The sequence below is a fragment of the Tamandua tetradactyla genome, chromosome 13 (genome assembly GCF_023851605.1).
Source record: "Tamandua tetradactyla isolate mTamTet1 chromosome 13, mTamTet1.pri, whole genome shotgun sequence".
NCBI classification, from domain to species: domain Eukaryota; kingdom Metazoa; phylum Chordata; class Mammalia; order Pilosa; family Myrmecophagidae; genus Tamandua; species Tamandua tetradactyla.
The window spans coordinates 95,136,220-95,150,790 of NC_135339.1; the positions used below are offsets into that span (position 1 = coordinate 95,136,220).

Here is a 14,571-nt window from a genome sequence, read left to right on the forward strand (position 1 = left end):
AAGGAGCCTTGGGAGTAACAGGCCCCCTCGCCTGTTCTTCTCAGTGGGGTGCCTCTTGGGTTTCCCGCTGGGGGAGGCCTTGCTTGAGGACTGAGATGTGTGTGCGCGTGCAGATGTGTGTGTGCGCAGATGTGTGCACGCATGCATATGTGTGTGCGCGCACGCAGGTGTGTGTGTAGATATGTGTGCGTGTGCAGATGTGTGTGTGCATGCACAGATGTGTGGGTGCACACAGATGTGTGTGTACGCACAGGTGTGTGTGCACAGATATGTGCGCACACACGAAAATGTGTGTGCACAGATGTGTGTGTGCGTGTAGAGGTATGTGTGTGTCCGCAGATGTGTGTGTGCGTGTGCAGGTGTGTGCATGCGCAGGTGTGTGTGTACAGATGTGTGTGCATGTGTAGAGGTATGTGTGTGTGCAGATGTGTGTGCGTGTGCAGATGTGTGCATGCGCAGGTGTCTGTGTGTGCGCAGGTGTGTGTGTTTAGATGTGTGTGCTTGCGCAGATTTGTGTGCATGAGTAGATGTGTGTGCTGGGGGAGGTGGGCCACATGGCCAGAAAACTGGGGGTAGCAGGCACACCCTCTCTTGGCTGTGGCAATAGCTTTGCAGGTACACGCACCTGCCGAGACTTTTCACATTGCGCCTGAGATGTGCGCTGCTCACTGCCTGCCAATAAACTGCTTAACAATTGGCAGAAAGCACAAATGACTGAAAACAGTGCAACTGAAAATTCAGTTTCCTCCTTGCATTAGCCATACGAGAGGGGCTCAGCAGCCTGGTGTGGTGAGGGGCCACAGCACTGGGTGGGTCACAGAAAATCCTGTCCCTGTAGGAAGAGCTGCGACTTAACCAGCACTGCCCAAAGAAAGTTTCTACAGTGATGGGAAGATTATATGTCTGTAGATGTGTGTGCACGTGCAGATGTGTGTGTGTGCACGTTCAGATGTGTGTCTGCGCACAGATGTGTGTGCACGCAGATGTGTGTGCGCAGATGTGTGCACACGCAGATGTGTGTAGATGTGTGCGCATGCACAGATGTGTGCGCGTGCAGATGTGTGTGTGCGCAGGCGTGTGTGCGTTCAGATGTGTGTCTGTGTGCAGATATGTGTGCACATGCAGATGTGTGTGCGCACGCAGATGTGTGTGTGTGTATGTGCGCTGTGAAGGAATCAGTCCATGCTAGCCTCCGATGCTGGGAAACCACCTCGTACTCAGTGGCTGAAAAGCAGCCCCCATGCACTGTCTCGTTCTCACAGCTAAGACAGGTGACTCAGCGTGGGGGCCTCGGTTCCCAGGCTGTGCTCCTTGGGGCCACCAGGGAAGGGTCTCATTGTAAGTCCCTCAAGGTTTTTGCCTGAAATCATTTCCTTGCGGCCATTGAATTCATGGCACCCTACTTCCTCCGAGGTAGTAAGAGGGGAGAGAAGGAGGGATGGAGGGGGGAGAGAGAGGAAGGAAGAGGAAAGTAGGGAGGAGAGGGAGAGGGAGAGAGAGGAGGGGAGAAGGCGAGGGCTAGGGGAGGGAGGGAAAGAGGGAGCGGAGGGAAAGAGGGAGGGACACTGCTGCTTTCCAGCCCCTGACCTCTAGACTTTGTCAAAGGGCTCACCTGATAAAAGCAGACCCTCCCAGAGAATCTAACTTTTGATTAACGTAAGTCAGCTGATAAGGGGTTTTAATTGCAACTGCTGTGTCCTCCTCCCTCACCCCCACCCGCACTCTCCCCGCCTCGTTACCACCTAATGCAGGGGCTGTTTCTGCTCCTAAGAGGAGCCTGGAAGTTTTTTTTCCTTCTTTGTGGTCTGAAACTGTGCTGTCCAGCAGAGTAGCCCATAAGCACACTTGATTCTTTAGGTTTATTTTTAAGTTTAAATTTCAGTTCAAGTGCATATTTGGGTAGTGCAGATATAGAATCTTCCCATCGCTGCAGAAACTTTCTTTGGGCAGTGCTGGTTAAGTCGCAGCTCTTCCTACAGGGACAGGATTTTCTGTGACCCACTCAGTGCCGTGGCCCCTCACCACACCGGGCTGCTGAGCCCCTCTCGTATGGCTAATGCAAGGAGGAAACTGAATTTTCAGTTGCACTGTTTTCAGTCATTTGTGCTTTCTGCCAATTGTTAAGCAGTTTATTGGCAGGCAGTGAGCAGCGCACATCTCAGGCGCAATGTGAAAAGTCTCGGCAGGTGCGTGTACCTGCAAAGCTATTGCCACAGCCAAGAGAGGGTGTGCCTGCTACCCCCAGTTTTCTGGCCATGTGGCCCAGTACCCCTGTCCTGCTGCCTGCCGTGTAGAAGGCCCCTGCGTCATCTGTGTTGTTCACAGTGGGACCTTACTGGGTCCTGCTGTTCACTGCGTGGACGATTTTGAGGGTCGGGTGGCTGTGCATGTGGGCAGCTCATTCCTTTCCCTCGCTGGGTGGCATCCCTTCTTGGAATGTCCCACAGCGGGTGCCTTGTCCCTTGTGGATGAACTGCTAGGGGTTTCCTGCTTGGGGCTGTTAAAAAGGAAGCTGCTGTGCACATCCACGGACAGGTCTTGTGTAGACACGTGCTTCTTCCCTTCTTGGGTGAAGACCTCAGAGCAAGTGGCTGGACCCTATGCGGGTCCATTTTACTTCTTATGAAATCCCCAGGCTCTTTCCAAGTGACCATGCGGCCAGCCGGTGTGAAAGCACCCCTCCTTCAGGCTCACGCCCCTCTTCCTCCTCACTCTTGCCCCTCCTCCTCCTCATTCCCATTCCTCCTCCAGGCTCCCACCCCTTCTTCCCTGCTTCAGTCCCCTTGTTTGGGTTGGTGGTGCTGCCACTCTGTTTTCATTTGCATTTCCCAGTGGCGCCGGCCTCTCTCTACGTGCTGCCCTCAGTATAGCCTCTGCAGCGAGGGTCTGCTCACATTTCTGTTCCTGTTTTATTTTATTTTATTGAATTTCTCATCGTGCTGACCCATCATTTCTTACTTTGTGCCCTTGGGCCTTGGCTTCTCTGGTGTTTTGTGCTCTTTGCTCTGTCTTGTGTTCTTTGCCATCTTCTTCATGGGCATTTGTGGGTTTAAGCTGTGTTTATTGGCAGAAGGTTTGGTTTTCTCGAATCGTCTTAGGGGCCACTGCGAGCCCAGAGCCCCTGACGCATGCGCCTTCCTCCGTTTCCCACCAATGGGGCAGCTCTTGGGCCCAGCGTGCGGGCCACCATGCTCTCCATCCTCCCGCAAGTCTGTGCTCCGCTTCTGCGCACCAGGCCGTGGCTCGTGGGGTCTCCGCTCTTCGCGTGCTCCCCTCGGACTGCCTGTGTGGGGAGGGCCTCGTGAGATGGTCAGAAAGGAGAGGCAGAGTGGCTACAGTGGCCCGGCCCCACCCGCCTGGTTCAAGCTTTGCCACCAGCCTCAGCCTCCATGTCCGGCCTTGCTTGGGTTCTGGCTTCGCGGGGGCGTCCTGGCGCAGCCTCCCGACCAGGTAACGCACTGGGAAGACAGTCCTGCCCTCGCTTGTCAGACGTGCTCAGCCGTTCCGTATCCAGAGAGGAGATGAGACTGCGACGCCTCCAAGAAGCAGCCATGGGCGTCCCCTGCCTCCCCTTATCTTCCCGCCTGTCTCCGCCTCCTTGGGGTGTTCTCTGCCAGGCGCCCTCGGTCGGTCGCTCTCCCCGGGGACGGCTTTCGGCCGAGGCCCTCTGAGGCAGCCCCATGAGGCGTGCTCTCTGATGAGCGTGTCCAGCGCGGCTTTTCTGGGGCTGGAAAGTGTGAAGTAAGCTTGTGATGTCCCAGACGCTCTCGAGGACACGCCTCTATGCGTCTCCTCCTGGTCTTCCTTTCCTCCATGTCATTGCCCCGTGGTGGCGTGGGCCAGCCCTGGCATCACCCCTGCCCCCCTGCCCGTGCCCCGGCCCCGTCCACCCCGACGTCTGCTCGGCTGGTGAGTGAGGCTATGCGGCCCCTGACACGTCGTCTCACCCGGAGGGTGCTCCCATGGGCTCTGGCGGCTACAGCGTGTGGGCCCCTCACGTGGGCACGCGCCTGTCATGCACGTTGGGAGGTTTGGCACAGGCAGAGTGTTACTGGACCTTTTTATTTTCACCTGTCTGCTAGCTAGAGGATGGATTTAGTCTGATTTCTCTCACAAGTGAGGTTGAGTGCCTTTTTACCTGTTTGCCAAGCGTTTCTTTTCCCTTTTCTGGTCAGAGAGGCCAGGTTGGTGGGCACAGATCTGGTGCTGCCTGTCGCCCCAGGTGTCCTGGTGCTCCTACCTGTTGCCCGTGGGGTCCTGGCTGGGCCCCCTTCCTCCCTGGACCCCAGGGTCCTTCCTGACCCTCATGGCGGCCTCCTGGATGGCAGTCCCTCGCATGGTTGGAGGGGGATGAGGCCACATGTCCTGCTGGAGTCCTCACAGCACAGAGCCGGTCCGATTGACGGCCTTCATGTTGTTAATGTCCTTTGCCCAGTGCACATGCACATGTGAGGTGTGAGTGTGTGTACGTACATGAGTGCAGGTGTGATTGCGAGTGTGCATGCACATGTGAGTGTGTGCATGTGTGCACCACATGTAACTGCAGTTGTGATTATGTGCACACATGAGTGCAGGTGTGTGAATGCATGTGTGCACACATGAGTGCCGGTTTGCATGCTTAGCCTGTTGGTTTTTTTCCTGCTTATTTGAAGCAGCGCTTCATGTGGTAAAGAGAATCACCTGACCACCTTCCCAAAAACTACAGGTGCGTTTTCTCACTTTGTCATTTGCCTTTGCTTGCTGCTTAGAGTGACTTGCAGTTATTTAAAATGTTGGCTAAAGGGATCAGCGTTCTTTGTTTTTCTATTCTCAGTCTTTCAAAATTAAGAATTAAAATTATGAAACTAATCCATAGTCGTTATCAGGATGCTGCAAATGAAGAAAATAAAAGGAAGAGAACTTGCCTCCTGGGTCCTGGGAGGCCCAGGCCGCCCTGGCAAGGTCTGACCTGCCCACCTGGGTTGCATGTGGGACGCGGCTTCTGAGCGGGCCCTGCCTGTCCGTGGTAGCCGCTGGTCTGGCTGCTGCCAAGGGGTCGGGGCATGTGTGTGGCACCCTGGCCGGTTCTTGAGGGGAGACGCTTCTGCCTTGTCGACATGTCCTTCAGTGGATGTGCTGCCTGGTGTTCTCTGCCGACACGCCTTCTGGCACCCCCGCGTGGAGCCCTCTAACTGTAATTCTCTTCCCTGGGACATTGTTTGACTTCTGAGCATTTTTGACTATTTAGTTCCTTGCTTTAGGATTGACTCCCAGAAACAGAATTCCACATTTGAAAGGAATGAGGATTGTTAGCCTTTTCTCCAGCCACCTTTTGATGGTTTCCTACCATTCTGCAGGACTGAGAGGGCACTGCAGGTGTCTGGGAGAGAGAAGCAGCAGCCGCCAGCCGGTGTCCCCCACAGTGCACGTCACAGCAAGGCGTGCATGTGCCAGGGCTGGGTGCCTGGGATTGGCTGAAAGGAGAGCGTTTCCTTCAGTCTGATTGGCGAGTGTATATCGTGGTCTTACTTCCTGGCCTAAAGATAGTTCTGCCTCAGGCAGAGCCGCTGGGACCCAGGGAAGGCTGTCTCCAGGAGCAGAGCTGTCCCCTTTCCAGCAGACCTACCCGTGGTGTGGTCCTGGAGCTTGTTTTGTTTTTGGCCCTCAAGCAGCAGGGCATAAGTACTGCTGCCTGGAAACTAAGTGTACAACAAGCCAGTTTTGGTAGGATTTGAAGTTCCAGAAAGAAATGGCCCCCATTTAAAGGACTCTGCTGCAGTTTAGGGCTAAGTTTATCGAAGCACATGGGCTGTGCATAAACAGTCATTCTGATGTTAGTCTTGGCAGAAGAGTGTAAGAATATGTGTGTGCAACATGTGTGCAAGCCTGTGTGCCTGTGCACTGATGTGAGTCTTTGTGCCTGTGCGTGTGTGCGAGGCTGTATACCTGTGCACGTGTGCAAACCTGTGTGCTTATGCATGAGTGTGTGAGCCTGTGTGCATGTGTGAACCTGTAAGCACATGTGTGAGCCTGTGCATGTGTGTGCAAGCTTGTGTGCACATGTGTGAGCCTGTGTGCGCATGTGTGTGCCTATGCTTGTGAGTACATGTGTGCTTGTGTGAGCCTGTCTGCTTATGTGAAACTGTGTGCCTGTGCCAGTGTGTGTGAGCCTGTGTGAGCATATGTGAGCCTGTGTGTATGTGTGAACCTGTGTGCCTGTGTATGTGTGCCTGTGTGTGCATATGTGAACCTATGCAAACCTGTGAGCCTGTGTGTATGTGCAAACCTGTGAACATGTGTGTAAACCTGTGTGCCTGTGCATGTGTGTGAGCCTGTGCTTATGTGTGAACTTGTGAGCCTGTGTGTGTTTGCCTGTGAGCATGTGTGTGAGCCTGTATGCCTGTGCAAGCCTGTGTACACATGTGTGAGCCTATGTGCCTGTGCATGCACATGAGCCTGTGTGCCTGTGTGAGCCTGTGTGCCTGGGAACCGTGAGTGAAAACTTTTAGTGCCCCTCGGCTTCTGCTGCTTCCTTTCCCTCTTCCTCACAGTAAGACTCAGGACACGTGTCCATGTGTGCTCGTGCTCAGTTCTTTCCAGACAGGGGCCTGCGGGTGTCGGCTGCCTTGTCCTGGAGGGTTTTTTAAATTAGATTCCTTATGTTCAGTGAGGTCAGATGTGAGGCAGGTGTTAGGCGGTTGCACTGGAATTTCAGGTCTGAGGTTCAGGAAACCATGTTTTCCCACATTTTTAACGATAGGGTTCTGTGTTGGGCGGGGGTGTTTTTTTTTTTTTTTTTAACTTTTTTTATTGTATAGTGTAATATATATACAAAGCAAAGGAATTAAAAGGCAATAGTTTTCAAAGCATTCTTCAACAAATAGTTACAGGTCAGATCCTAGAGTTTGCCATGGGCTACCATATGATCCTCTCATATTTTTCCTTCTAGCTGCCCCAGAATATAGCAAGCTAGAGAGGTTAAATATTTTCTTATCATCACAATCGATGTTTTCTCTTTCTTTTTTTTTGTGAAAAATAACTTACATACAAAAAAGCTATAAATTTCAAAGCACAGCACCACAATTAGCTGTAGAACATATTTCAAACTTTGACATGGGTTACAATTTCACAATTTTAGGTTTTTACTTCTGGCTGTTCTAAAATATTGGAGACTAAAAGAGATATCAATTTAATGATTCAGCATTCATATTCATTTGTTAATCCTGTCTTCTCTGTATAACTCCACCATTATCTTCGATCTTTCCGTCCCTCTCTTTGGGGGTGTCTGGGCTATGGCCATTCTAGATTTTTGATATTGGAAGGGTCTGTCAGTAATATGGGGTAGAGAGATGAAACTAGTTGATGTTCTGGAGAGGCTGGGCTAGAATTGAGGACTTATCTGGACCAGGGACCCATCTGGAGGTTGTCGGTTTCTGGTGCATGGAACCCTTGTGGAATCTTACATATTGCCCCAGGTGTTCTTTAGGATTGGCTGGTAATGGTCCTGGTTGGGGGTTGGCAGGTTATGATAGGTAGCAAGGTCTACCTGAAGCTTATGTCAGAGCAACCTCCAGAGTAGCCTCTGGACTCTATTTGAACTCTCGCTGCCTCTGATACTTTATTAATTACACTTCTTTTCCTCCTTTTGGTCAGGATGGAATTGTTTATCCCATGGTGTCAGGTCTGGATTCATCCTTGGGAGTCCTCTCCCATGTCACCAGGGAGATTTTCACCTCTGGATGTCATGTCCCACGTGGGAGGGGAGGGCAATGATCTCACTTGCAGAGTTGGGCTTAGAGAGAGAGAGGCCACATCTGAGCAACAACAGAGGTCCTCCAGGGGTAACTCTTAGGCATACCTATAGGTAGGCTAAACTTCTCAGCTACCTGCATAAACTTCACAAGAATAAACCTCATGATCGAGAGCTTAGCCTATTGATTTGGGTGTCCCTGAAGTTTGACACAGTATCAGGGGATCCCTCATGGTAAGGTTTTGTAGTTCCATAGTTTTTCTCCCCTAAGGAAGGGGTGTTTTTCTGTTCAGTGTGAACTCAGATGGAGTCATCCCTGAGGGTGCTTCTTTCGTCAGACTCTTGTCACTTGTACTTTGCTGCTGGTGTACTTCCTGTTTGGCCTCTGGGCCACTGTCCTGCAGTTGTACTCGAGGGATTGGGTCTGCAACCTCCCATTACCTGCTTCTGGACTTGAAACCTGAGTTTCTTTTTCCGTTTCTTAGTTTCTGTAAAATAGGAGCAAATTGCAGTAACATCTCGAGCATGCCCAGTACTGGTGGGGCGGCTGGGGCATCGCGGGTCCCGCTGCGGGGCTGCTTTGTGGATGTTTCCTGCTGTCATCCACAGCAGTGCATCAAACAGCTCTGTAAAAAATAGTCTTTGTGCTTATCCTGGCATTAAAAAGAATGCATTTCCTGAAATAGAACCACTGGGTAAAGCAGCGTGCGTGTGTTTTTTAATATGCTTTGTTAGGATTTCATGTTACCCCCGGAAGAGCTGAGAAAGTGATGCCCTGGCTGTAGGTGTTTGGCTCCGTAGAATCCTTTTAACAAGTTGGTGCTTACCTATGATTTATTGTTTACCTGCGTGTTTTGATGTGGCTGGGAGTTAGGCACCCGGAAAAACACGTCCCTATCTTCCTCCATTCCTGTGGGCGTGGGCTGTGGGCCTTGGGGAGTGGCTGTCCTCATGAGGCTGCAGCTGGCTGGACGCTGTGGGCCTGCTCCCACTCCTGGAGGCCGGGCCAGCAGAAGCCACAGTCGGGAGCCAGAGAGGGAGGAGAAGGTCCTGCCGTGGGCACGGCCAAGTCCGCAGGCAGATTTTCTTTAGTGCCTTTCTCAGCGTTCATTTCTAGAAAGACTTTTTCCTGCCATGAGAGCAGTTATTTACTTATATTTGCTTTGAATTATTTTGTGGCTTTGAGTGTTTATCTCCTGAACTCATCTGGAGTTTATTTAGTGGAATAAAGATAAACCTTCACACATCAAGCTTTAAGATCGGCTTCTGACCACTGTCCTTGAACTAAACCATTGAGTTTAATTTTACCTGAGTTGTCAGAAGAAAACTATATTCAGTTAGAAGTAAAGGAACTTTTGGACTTAATAAAAATATTTTGTCAGTGTTAAGATGTGTATTATTTTTAAAATCTTTTAAGGGTAAGAGAAATATTTTTTGGAAACTTTAAGAATTTATAGTTAAAAAAACGTTTGTTAGCTGATGTTTGTGAACCCCCTGCTTTGAAAGGTCAGGCCTCTCCCCCCCTCTTTCCCTCCGCACCTCTCTACACCCCTCACCTCCATACTTCTTGCCCCACCTCGCCCCAACCCCCCTCGTCCCCTGTACTTCCCCGCCCCTTGCCCTCCCACGCTTCTTGAGCCCATGCCTCCCTGCCCTCTCACCTCTCTGCACCCCCTGCCTCCGTGCCTCATGCCCCCCCACGCCCCTTGCTTCTGTGCCCGTGTGCTGGCCTCTAGGCCCGTGGTGTGTCTGTCACTCTGTCTGGCTGGCCTTGGCCCTGGGCCCAGTGCCTCTGGGTCTGGGCTCTGCCTCTGGCTGCTGCTCTCGGCGGCTGGGCTCAGTGCTCAGGGCCTGGCCGCCTGAGTGGCTCTCCCCTCTCCAGGCGTGTGGACCATCCCGTGGCCGCTCAGTCCAGGTCCAGGTTTCCAGGAAACAGGGCCCTTTCCAAGCTTGGCCTGTCTTCCTTCCCTTTCGGGGAATGTTTCCCTCTCGATGTGGCTGTGGCTAGTCTTTTTCCAGGTGGCTTTCCTGCCGTGCCTTCCGGCCCCTTCCTCAGGGCCCTTGGGTTCTGCGTGTCCTGGCCTCCTTGTGATGGCCTCTCTCTCCCCTCCCAGGGAAGCATCTTCTTTTTCTTCCTGGGCTGCCATTTGTCCTGAGGCTGGACCTGTCTTGGTTTTGTTGCTGCTGGGGAAACCCCAACTTTTTTCTCCCCGCCTTGGTTGTTTGTGTATTGCTCCTTGGAGTTGCCCCGTATGCAGTGTGTCCACTGCTCTGTGGGCCTGGGAAGTGAAGTGTCCTGTTCCTATGATGGGGCCATAGGGGAATGTGTGGAATAGAGTGTGATGCGACTTAACTGCTCAGGCTGGGAATGGCCTGGGCACAGGCTTAGCAGGGCCTGAGAGTGAGAGGCAGTGGGGCCTGGGGAGGACCGGGCAGAGCAAGTGCCAGGAGGACAGAAGGGCAGTTCCCTACAGACCCTAGACAGAATTTGGCTTTGACTGCAGGGGAGCAGGGGTGTTGTGGAGGGGGTGTCTCTGCTGCTGTGGAAGGAGCAAAGGGAAGGGGGGACAGGAGCAGGGAGCTCTATTGGAGGCGGAGAATAAGGGGCCCAGGGAGAGCCGACAGGGGCAGGGTGTGGGGCCATGTTCGCAGAGCAGCTGGACCTGGATGCAGGGGAGGCAACAGGATGGGAGGAAGTTACCATTTTAGGAGATAAGGAGTGAGAGAGAGAGATGGAAGGAGAGAGGGAGAGAGGTGGGGGGAGAGGAGGGGGGAGAGGAGGGGGGAGAGGAGGGGGGAGAGGAGGGGGGAGAGGCGGAGGGGGAAAGGAGAGAGGGGGAGGAAGGGAGAGGGGGAGGAGGAGGGAAAGGGGGGAAAGGGAGAGGGAGACAAAGGGAGAGAGTGGGAGAGGGAAAGAAAAAGAGAGGGAGAGGGAGGGAAGAAGGGGGGGACAGAGGGAGAGAGGGGGAGGGAGTGGAGGGAAGGAGAGGTGGAAGGAGAGAGGGGGAGGGGGAGAGGGAGAAGGAGATGGAGGGAGAGAGGGAAATTCCTCCCCTCCCCTCTCGTCTGCTCCCATCTGCTCTCTTCTTTATTCTTTCTTTTTTAACCTATTTTATTTAAATCCTATACAAATTTATATTTCAATTCCTTTTATAATTAGTTTTAATTGAGATGTAATTTACATACCACAAAAGCGCCCATTTAAAGTCTACTGCTCAGTGGTATTTAGTATCTTTACAAACTCCTGCCTCCATTAACATAATCTACCGTAGAATGCTTTGTTGCTCCAGTCACCCCGTGTCACCCCCAGGCCTGGCGACCACAGTCTGCCCCTGTCTCTGGGGTGTCCCTCTTCTGGGAGCTTCAGTATGTGGAGCTGACGGCGTCCCTCCTGGGTCTGCTTCTTCCCCTCGGTGTGTCTTCAGGGCTCATCGTCCTGCCGTGTCTCAGGCCTTTGCTCCTTTCATGGTGCCACAGCGCCTTGTCCTAGGGCTGGACCCCTTTGTGTGCCCGTTGTCCGTGGTGGACGTCTGCGTGGCCCTTGTGGAGGACTTGCTCTGCTCACCCACGTGCAGGTCTTTGCGGATGTGGCTTTTCAGCTTGCATGGTGCGCACACTGGGAGTGGAGTGCTGACGCCGGCAAGGCTGTTGACTGCTTTCAGGAACTGCCGGACAGGTCTCCGCAGTGGCCGCTTGCGGCTCGCGTTCTCCCATCTTTGCCAACGCTTGTCATTGCTTTTTCGTTGTTGTTGTCGTTGTGAAATATAACATACAAAAAAACAACAAATTTCAAGGCACAACAATTAGTTGTAGAACAGATTTCAGAGTTTGACATCGGTTACAATTCCACAATTTTAGGTTTTTATTTCTAGCTGCTCTAAGATACTAGAGACTAAAAGAGATATCAGTTTAATTATTCAGCAGTCATACTCCTTTGTTAAACCCTGTCTTCTCTGATTAACTCCACCATCATCTTTGGTCTTTCCCCCCAATTTAGGGGTATTTGGGCTATGCCCTTTTCAACTTCTGCATGTTGAAAGGGGCTGTCGATAATATGGGATAGAGGGATGGAACTAGTTGATGTTCTGGAGAGGCTGGCCCCTCTGCATTTCAGGACTTATCTGGACCAGGGACCCATCTGGAGGTTGTAGGTTTCTGGAAAGTTGCCCTAGTGCATGGAACCCTTGTAGAATCTTACATATTGCCCTACGTGTTCTTTAGGACTGGCAGGGATGGTTTTGGTTGGGGGTTGGGAGGTTATGATAGGCAGCAAGGTCTACTTGAAGCTTGCATAAGAGCAACCTCCAGAGTAGCCTCTCGGCTCTATTTGAACTCTCTGCCAGTGACATTTTATTAATTACACTTCTTTTCTCCCTTGTGGTCAGGATGAAATTGGTGATCCCACAGTGCCAAGGCTGGACTCATCCCTGGGAGTCCTCTCCCACGCCTCCAGGGAGACTTTCACCTCTGGATATCATGTTCCATGTAGGGGGGGAGGGCAATGATTTCACTTGCAGAGTTGGGCTTAGAGAGAGAGAGGCCACATCTGAGCAACACCAGAGGTCCTCCAGGGGTGACTCTCAGGCATACCTATAGGTAGGCTAAGCTTCTCCACTGCCTACACAAGTTTCATGAGAGTCAGCCTCATGATCGAGGGATTGGCTTGGGTGTCCCTCATGTTGACACAGTGTCAGGGTTTCCCTGGTGTTGTAACTTTTTTGAAAGGTTAGCTCCTGATGATGGTTACTGGCATCCAAGTGGTATGAGGTGGTCTCTCATGGTCTGGGTCGTGTTTCCCTAGTGACTGGTGAGCTGAGCGTCCTTTCGTGGGCTTCTGGATGTATTCATATCCGGTGCCCCTTTTCAGTTGTGTAGTTTGTCTTTTCCTGTTGCCGGTTGGTTCTGGCTGTGCACGAGGAGGAAGGAGGGGCTGGTGCTGGTGTTGGGTGGGCCACACTGAGTTTGGCACTCTTCTGGCTTCCCAGGTGTGTGGTTGGTCACTTCCTGGCCTTGAGCCTGGTCTTGGTGCCTGGTGTGACACCTGCTGGCTGGGTCCTGGCTGTGTGTCTGTCCTGAGGGGGCCTCCAGGACCCACCCACATCTCAGGTACTTGGAGCCTGTCCCATCTGGGGCTGGTGCTCAAGTGGGCTTTAGTGCTGAGGTCCCATCCTGAGGCCCCCTCACTCACATCCCAGAGGCTTCCTCCCGGCATCTTGGCCTGGGCAGGGCCAGCAGTCCATGGTGGGCACTGGCGGGAGGCCCTGCAGCCCAGGGTGGAGCGACAGGGACCATATGAGGATGAGCCGGCCTGGCCGCAGGGCGATCCTCCCTTGTGCAGGGTGTGGCACACTATCACTGCCTGGACTGTCCTGACCAGACGCCCCTGACCCACATCCCTCAAGTGGGGCTGGCGCTTCTCTGACCCCAAAGCAGACATTTACTGCTGACCCCGTGAAGTCCACCCCCCTCCCCAACATTCCTCTTTGTGTTGTGGGTGAAGTTTCTGCTTTAGAAACACAGAGCCGTGTATTCCAGCTTCCCAGGGGTCGCAGACCAGTACAGGTCCGTGAGAAAAAAGTACATCCTTGTCTCCCCCTGGGGCCTCCAGACACTCATACAGGCGCCCACTGCCCAGCACTGCTTCCCCCATGTCCTTACAGCCGCCCTCCCAGGTTGCCCCACCATGCCAGTGGGCAGGTGAGGACAATAACTCCCTTCTCCATTGGTCGCAGCCTCCTTGCTAGGAGCCCAGGTCCCTGTGGTGTCCACTCCCAGTACCCCACGGTGTCCACCCCAGGTTCCTGCAGCATCCACCTTCCACAGTTCCCACGGCATCCACCCTCCATGGTTCCCAAGGTGTCCACCCTCCATGGTCCCTGTGGCATCCACCCTGCACAGTCCCCATGGTGTCCACCCCCCAGTCCCCACATCCTCCACCCTCCATGGTCCCCACAGTATCCACCTCCATGGTCCCCATGTGTTCAGCCCCAGTGTCTCTGTGGTATCTGTACCCCCAGGGTTCCCGCCATATGTCTGCCCAGGCCTGCAGTGACACCCCTCCCCGGGCACCCACTGCATTCTCCCCCAGGGTCCTTGCCATGATTCCCCCCCCCCCCCAGGGGTCTCCATGGTGAACTCCGAGTGTCCGTGCTGCCTCTTAACCAATCCCAGGTGCTCTGCCACATCGTCCCCTCCAGGGTCCCGCGGCATGCCCCTGAGGCAAGGCACCTGAGCTGTGTCTGGGAGGTAGGGGAGAATGGGCCGGGGTGCAGAGTCCAGGGACTGCCCATTGCCAGGTTGGGGTACCCTCTTGAGCACGCCGTTTGCACAGGTCCATCTGTGCGCAGCTGTGGGGCATTTTCTGTGTCTAATTATCTTTTACTTTCTTCTTTACAGCCAGAAAACCTGCAGAAGAACTGGCTGCGGGAGTTTTATCAGGTGAGCTGCTTCTCAGGCTGCTGCGTGCTTGTGCCTCCTGCTCCTCTGGGCAGCACCGCCAGTCCCCAGTGGCTGGTCCTGAGCAGCCTCTCCTGGTGGTGTCACTTCAAGGCTGTGAGGCTTGCAGAACGCCAGTGTAGACACAACCTGGAAGCACCGGTGGGGACGCCACACAGAGAGGCCAGTGTAGATGTGGGGTTTTATCTCCCAGCTGCCAGCATGTGTGCTTGGGAGTGTCCATGCTTGGGGGTGCTCTCCGGGGGAGAAAGCTTCAGGTAGCAGTGACCCCAGGTGGAGACCCCCGCCCCTGTCCAGCCGAGTGCAGCTGCATGCAGTCCAACTCTCTGTACACTTGTGGGCTCAGGGGTTGAGGTTTGAGGGGGAGGCAGGCCAGGCTTCCTGTG

At 53.4% G+C, this 14,571-nt stretch overlaps 1 protein-coding gene across 2 annotated transcripts in view; it reads left to right on the forward strand.

The window, feature by feature from the left end:
• Positions 1–14,571, forward strand: part of INPP5A (inositol polyphosphate-5-phosphatase A) — a 233,472-nt gene that overhangs the window by 62,428 nt on the left and 156,473 nt on the right. For both annotated transcript variants that reach the window (XM_077126434.1, XM_077126433.1), the window contains exon 2: positions 14,126–14,167. In XM_077126434.1, the coding sequence (XP_076982549.1) occupies positions 14,126–14,167 (42 nt within the window). The remainder of the gene's footprint in view (positions 1–14,125; positions 14,168–14,571) is intronic.